Raw genomic sequence first — 7,503 nt, forward strand, 5'->3', positions numbered from 1 at the left:
TGTGCACCATTGGGTACTACCTGAGCAGCAGGTGCAGTGGCAACCTTGGTGCCCACCAGCTGTGGGGCCTGGGGCTGGGTGGGGCGTGGCTGTTCCCCATGAGGTCACTCCTTAAAAAGTGGGGCTATGTTGTCGGAACATTTCTTTAGCGCTGAATAATTTTTGGATATTTGGAGGGGGGTGTGTGTGTGTGTGTGCGTGCGTGCGTGCGTGCGTGTGTGTGTGTGTGTGTGTGTGTGTGTGTGTGTACACCTCACTTTGCCGATGGGGTCATTTTGGCAAAGTTGGCAGTATAAAGTGAGTTTCTCCCTAAATTTCTTTGACTGAATTATCAACTGCCACATTGCTTGAAAAGGTGGGTGGTGGGAAAATCTGTGAGCCCAGACTGAACTCCTTGTCCTAGGAGTGGGCAGGGAACATGCCAGCGGCCTTCAGGTAGTTGACCAAAACCACATTCTCTCCTGGAGGGCAGTGCTAGATAGAGGGCTGGCCTTCCTAATCATCCAAGCAGTGTCAAAGTGAAATGAGCTCCCTTGGGTGCTCAGGACACAGACTTCACTGCAGGGCTTCCAGTGGAGGCCAGGCGACCAGTTGTCTGGGATTTCAAAGATGAGATTTCTTGTTGAGGGATGGGTTGGCCCAGATACGTCTGAGATTTTGTGACTCTGACTAGGATTTCCTCCCTTCCCCTTGGTTTGACCTAAGCTACACCTGGGACAAGTAGCCAGTAGCACCACAGGCCTAAGGATGTGGGACTGAAGAGCAGAATGCCGTTCCCCCCCAACCCCACCAGGAGCGGGGCTTGAGCAAACCAACACTCAGCCTGGCATCTCTGGCCTGGGCCTTGCTTCCCCATCCCTCGTGGGGATGGTGAGCTGCTTGAGGGCAAGGACTGTCTGAATATGTAACAAACCGCAAGGCAGGCCCCCTTTTTTGGCCCTTTCTTGGCCGAAGGTGAGGCTGGAGGGTGGCCTGAGCTCCCTCTGTTTCTTAGCAGCAGAGACCAGATGGCTGCCTCCCCACCCCCCACACAGAATCGGAATCTGGGTGCCGAAGTCATCTTGGCCTTAGGTTGGAGATTCCATTGAGGGCTTAATGTCAAATGTCCTGAAGGGAAAATCTTTTCCTTAGTTCTGAGTCTTTCCCCAGCACCAGCATTTGAAAGCATTTGAGTTTCCAGCCCTTTCTGGGAGATCAAAGTGGTGCGAACCCACTCCTGGTAGCCAGCAGGCACATTAGTCTGCACTTTGCCTCTCGGTCCCAGGGCCAGCTTCGGAAATGCCAATGCCAATGCCTGCCAATGCCAGTGCCTCCGTAGGAGCGGCTACTTTTCACCAAGTCCTCTTCTTCATACGTTCCCTCTTTCTCTGCCTCTCTCTAGGTAGATGTGAGGGTCTTTCTCTCTAGCTCTAACCAAGAAATGCCCAAGGCTTCTTGGGAGGGGATTTTCATTAAGTGTTTCAATACTTCAAACATAATGACAGATTCTCTGTTTTAAATGGAATCTTGTGAACTACTTTGAAAAAAGATTCGAATTTAGCATTTTTATAAAGTTTACTTTTTAAACAATAGGGCCCCAAAATAGAAAATATATTTGAGATAATTTAATAAAATCACAACCAAGCCAAGCAGCGTGTTCATGTGGCAGAGGCCCGAGGCCAGGGACTTCCTGCTTGCTCTTTAGTCCAACAGAACAAGTCCAATGCCTCCTCCATCGGCAGCCTGAAGATTCTGCCCTTGCCCACCTTGTATGTTCAGCTTCTTCGTTGTGTCCCGGTTGCCCTCCTCTGCTGAGTCAGCTGCCACACATATCACACACACCATCGGTAACTCCCGGCTTGTGCTCCACTAGAGCCCTTTGAGGTTTTTGAGGTGAACCCTACCACGCACTTGGGAAGTTGATTTTTAGAGCCCACTTGGAAGACTTGACACTTAGCTCTGTAAAATGTCATCAGATTCGATTTGACCCAAATGTCAGATGTCATTTAGTGTGACATTTAGTTTGATGTCATCATGCCATCCATGGCTTGTTGTGACTTACTGATAACTATGTTCAATTGCACTGGGGTGGGGGCGGGGGTGGGGAGAAAGCTAGAACTCCTCCAAGTTGACATTGAGCCATCGATGGCTCTTCTTTGCAGCTGGCCATCCAGTCTGTTCTTAGCCCACCTAATTGTACTGTTGTCAACCTCCCATTTCTCTGTCTTTTTTTTTTTTTTAAGGCAATTGGGGTTAAGTGACTTGCCTGGGGTCACACAGCTAGTAAGTGTCAAGTGTTTGGTCTGAGGCCAGATTTGAACTCAGGTCCTCCTGACTTCAGGGCCACTGCTCTATCCACTCCATTTCTCTGTCTTTTAAGAAAGACTTTATGAGACAACTTTGCTGAAAGCCCCACCTTTTTCCCATCAATGGAGATCCAACCCAATCTAATTTGGAACCTCATTTCTAGGCTTATGGAGTTGCCTGGGGCACTCTGGGCTAGGTGGCTAGGATGTTACTACCGAAGTTGAACTCGATCTCAGGGCTGTGCCTCCTACCACTTTAGTGACCCTGTCCAAAAACGAAAAATAAACTTAGTCTGGTATAACCCGCTTTGGCTGAAGCCGAGCTGGCTTTTTGCGTTCACCACTTCCTTTTATAGACATTCATTGACGAGCAGGGTTCAATAATCCATTCTAGGCTTGGAACAGGGATTGCCACACTCACTGACCTGTAGTGTCGGGCTGCTTTCTTTTCCTGTCTTTGAATAGCTCAGCCATGGCCCTTCTCTCATGATCTGGTACCTCTTGCGTTCTTCCTGCTTTTGCAGAGATCGCCTCTGCTGGCTCCTGGGTCACATCAGCCAGTTATTTCAGTACAAGGATGGAGTCCGTCTGGCTCTGCTGACTTGACTTTGCCATGGCTCTCTGCCTACTTAGCGATTGGCACTGCCTGTCTTGATTTTTAGAAGGTACTGAGGCTTGTTGACTTTTAAGTCTCTTCCTGTTAACGAGCTCAGATCCCCTAATATGCAAGAGAAATCTTCGAGCTTGCCTTTAGCTCTCATCCTGCCCTTTGTCGAGAAAAACCAGTACAAAATGATTGTCAACTGAAGACTCTTCAGGGCCCAGGTTCCAAGCTGTGACTGATGCCAGTGGGCCATGAGTTAACTTTGGTCTTGGAGACAGAGAACTGGGTTCAAATTGCACCTCTACCACTTATTGGCTGTGTGAGTTGGTTAAGGCTTAGTTTTCTCATCTGTAAGATGGGGAGATTGGGCTAGCCATGACCTCTGAAGTCTCTTCCAACAAAAAATGGAATTAGAGCCTCAGCAGCAGGTTAAATGACTTCCCTAGAATCACACGATCAGAGTCAAGAGAGATAGGAACCTAGTTCTTTTCTGACTCCAAGGCCAATGCTTTATCTTCTGCACCTCCCAACTGCTTCTAATTTGTCCTATTCCTAGTTTTGCCCAGAATAGAAATTATTGGAGAATGCTGGTTTTCAATTATGGGGAATGGCAGTTCCCAAGAACCTATGTGCTTGGCAGAGATAAAGTTGGGTTTTGAAAGGGCGTTCCGACCTGCTTCTCGCTCCCCTCCTTCCCCCCAGAGCAGACACTCCCTCTGTTTCTCCCCTCTCCTTGCTCTTCATCAGGGGCATAGCTCTGGGATTTCCACCTTTCCCTGTAAACCCTGCCCAGCAGAGTGGGAGCATATTCCTCACTGCTGACTTTTGCCACTCTGGCCTTCATTCTTGGGCTTTTATGGAAATAGTAGCCCGATTTCCTTATTGCCTCATGTTCCGGGGGGGGGGGTGCAGATTCTGTGTATTTTAGGGATTGGAGGATAGCCTCTCAATTTTCTTTGGGTCTATAAATCTGGCTTCAAATCTGACCTCTGCTATTCCTACTCGTATGACCTGAAGCAAGTCGTGTAGCCTGTCTGGGCCTTGGTTTCCCTTCTAGAAAATGAGTGGTATTGACTAAATGACATTTCTAGGGCCCCTTCCAGCTTGAAATTTCTGATTCTAGGCCTTGCATAAGGAGAGTTTAAAGTCTTGTGTAAATTACAAGCAGTCCCCAGTGCGCGGGCAGGATTTATCAGTTGGTCGTTTAGAATAGACGTTAAAAAGTATTTTAAAATGGGTTGAGCTCTCAGACCAGCCCGCCAGAGCCTATTTATTTTACCCATAATGTAGCTGAACCGCGTGAATAGTAGCATAGAACCTATAACTTATAACATTACTTTGAACTCCCAGAAGTGCCAGGGCAGGGGTCCCAGTTGGTGGGGGGTGGGGTGCCTGGGTCTTTGGGTAGCAGCTAATAGCAGGGGGCGGGATCTTCTATGCCAAGGGGTCAGGTTTTCTTCAGGGGAGGTGGGTCTTTGTCCATAGTGGGCAGCAGCTGCCTGTGGGGGCCAGTCATTAATAAGCCAAGGATCCTTTTGATGGGCATGGAAGACATTTTCCATAGGTGCTCTGTAGAAGCGAATAAACTGAGTCACTCTACATTATGTTTCAAGGGCTCAGATCTATCAGAAACACTTTTCTTAATTTACCAAGGAATCCTTAGGATTGTTCACTGCTCGGTGTGCCCATTTCCCTCCCTCCCACATTAGCCAAGAATCCCAACTAAAGAGCCGGTTGAGGCTTGTCCCTCTCTTAGGAGCATCTGCAGAATTCTAAGCAGCTCTCTGTATGTCTTGCATAGTGGTTGTACCCCAAGAGAGCAGTATTTGTCTGAGGGAAAGGGAAAAGAAGCGAGGGCTGAATTGGTGATGTTAAACCATGACAAATCACCAGCCTGGCCTCAGGGACTCTGATGAGATAGACAGCAGTATCAATCAGGCCAGAAGGCATTTGTATCTGTAACAATAGAAGAATATTCTTTCAGTGTGTTGTAGTCACTTGGCACAGAGACAGTTAATCCTGATTCTTGGAGCGGTGGCTTAAGTGAGTGGGAGCCTTGGAGTGTGGAGGCCGTGACTCCCGAGCTCAGCTGGAGGTTTCGAGAATCTTCGGCTCCTCCCTCAATAGCGTTTCCTCGGCTGCGTGATCCCCAGGCACTTTTTGGTGATATTCAGAAAGCTGGTTGGGGCCTAGCAGTTGGGTTAGGCTGACGTCACGCATGTAGCGTAAGCCTTAAAGAGAAGGGTTTCCCATCCAGACGTGTGCGGCGTCCTCACCCGGGTCCTTTGTCCTCACTGGCGGCTGCTTCTCTTTCTCCACAGGTAATTTCCCATTACCAGTGTAAAGAACAACGTGACGTCCACAGATTTGAGAAAATCAGCAACATCATCAAGCAGTTCAAGCTGAGCTGCAGGTGAGAGCCGCTGGCGCTTTGCAGGTCTGTCCCCCTGTCCATCTCATGGAAACATTCATGCTTTCCCTAGTGAATGAGGCCGTGACTGTTCACCATCTCCACTCGTAGTTTGATGTGGGCCTGTAGAGACACAGCACTTCGCTTAACAACTCCTGCTAACGAGGCCTGCATTGGGAATTCTGAGTTTGTAGCGAGCGGTCAGCGTGGGGTTCCAGGGTAGGATTCTCGTCTCTGCCGTTCATCCATTTCAGTCGTGTCTGACTCTTCATGACCCCATTTGGGGTTTTCTTGGCAGAAATACTGGAGTGGTTTGCCATTGCCTTTTCTGGCTCATTTTACAGATGAGGAAACTGAGGCAAACAGGTGAAGTGACTTGTCCAGGGTCACACAGCTAGGAAGTGTCTGAGGCCAGATTTGAACTCAGAAAGAGGAGTCTTCCTGACTCCAGGCCTGGAGTTCTATCCACTGCACCACCTAGCTGCCCCCCACCTAGTCTGTACTCGGGTTCAATGCACAGTCCCTCTTGATTAACTCTAGCCTCGCCTAATGGCATCCTGTGCTGGCTTTGGCTTTGGCAGAATGTGGCACAGAAGAAAAATCAGTAGGTCTGGAGTCAGAAGATCTGGGTTCAGATGTTGGCTCAGGACCGCGGGCGAGTTTCACCTGTTGAGTCCAAGGAAACACAGGAGCAGATGGCGCCAGGCCTTGAGCTCAGGTTTTTCTCTTTCCAAGCTCCATGTTCTTTTTCGTGGACCATGCATGGAACATGAGCTACTTGTTGATTCGCTGAGGTATAAAGCTTAGTAGGCAATCAGTAGGCTCAGAAGTATGAACTTGAAAATGTCCAGGCAGAGGAACCCTTGTAGGAGTTTGGTGAAGGGTTCAGGCCTTTTTTTATGTCCAGGTTCAGCCTTGAAGTCCAGTGGGAGCCACAGACAGTGGTTTTCCACTTAGTTCCTCCTCCCGGACGTGGCCCATGCCTGCATTTTCCTTTGTGGTGCTCACCTTGAGTTATGAGCTGCTATGGCTTGCAAGTTGTAATGTGTTATACATGTTATTCTTGATGTCTCTGGTCTGCACAAAGTCAGTGCTTAATCATTCCATGAAATTGGCATTGTGAGGAGAGTGGACAGTGAATACCAGAATGACATTATTAAAGATGGAGAATAAATCATTTTTGGTGGAAATCTTTCTAAGAGAGAGCAGAAAGGAAGGGGACTTTGTTCTCCATTTGAGCAGACCATGACAGAAAAGTGAAAATTGTTGGTGATTGGTTTGGAAAGAAATGGGATTCTTTCTTTAATTATGACAGTCAAAAGATAATATGTGAATCTTATGGCTAAAGGACGTTTTGCTCAGGCAAAAAAAAAAATCAGATTAACTGCTTTTTCCCCACGTGTTCTGGAACCTTATGGGGTATCGCCCTAATTACTCTCCTTTGATTTGCATTTTGGTGCTGTTTTTCCTTCACCGTAGTGAGCACATTTTCTTTTAATGTTCTTGGTCTTTTTTGCTTCCAGGTTGTCCTTCACTTCTGTGTGTTTGAATTCCCAATCTATTATTCTCTCTTGTTTCTTTGGTGAGGCTTGCCATTGCAGATTCCAGTTTTTCTATTCTCATTATTTTTGTTGTGCAGGGTATAAACTCTGCTCTCATAATTCTCATTTCTCTTTTGAACCACTTAGGAACAGTGTATTGTAGTTCTATGTTCTTCTCACATTCCACAGGGTCCTCTGTCTCATCAAGTGTTGGATCATTTTCCTTTGTTTTGCAGTTATTTGTTCATGGATCCCTGAACTAGTTTACTGGATTTGGAAGCCATATTTTCTTCTGTTGTTAACAGTTTTTCCTCTTGATTTATGTTTATGTTTAAGGTCTTTGAGTTTTCTTGTTCCTGAAATCTTTGGTCCTTTCAGTCTTTCCCCCCCTTTATTTTCCTTATTGCTCACTTCCTGACTTTCTCCCTTCTGATGGAGGTTTCTTTGGGGACTGGATCTCAAAAGTGTGTCAGCTTCTTCCCACACTGGGTATTTCATGGTTCACCAGCCTGGGTCTCTGGCCCAACTGACTTTTGGGTAGTCAGAACTGTAGCCAGCTGGATGCTGGACTCTTTCCCTCAGGCTTGGTGGAGTACTGCATCCCATTTTACACACACACACACACACACACACACACACACACACACACACACACACACACAC

At 47.4% G+C, this 7,503-nt stretch overlaps 1 protein-coding gene across 3 annotated transcripts in view; it reads left to right on the forward strand.

The window, feature by feature from the left end:
* Window positions 1–7,503, forward strand: part of LOC114053713 (ras-related GTP-binding protein A) — a 31,054-nt gene that overhangs the window by 20,593 nt on the left and 2,958 nt on the right. For all 3 annotated transcript variants that reach the window (XM_027876846.1, XM_027876853.1, XM_027876860.1), the window contains exon 8: window positions 5,211–5,302. In XM_027876846.1, coding sequence (XP_027732647.1) covers window positions 5,211–5,302 — 92 coding nt within the window. The remainder of the gene's footprint in view (window positions 1–5,210; window positions 5,303–7,503) is intronic.

This window comes from Vombatus ursinus, unplaced genomic scaffold (genome assembly GCF_900497805.2).
Source record: "Vombatus ursinus unplaced genomic scaffold, bare-nosed wombat genome assembly UNPS02004179.1, whole genome shotgun sequence".
Lineage (NCBI taxonomy): Eukaryota > Metazoa > Chordata > Mammalia > Diprotodontia > Vombatidae > Vombatus > Vombatus ursinus.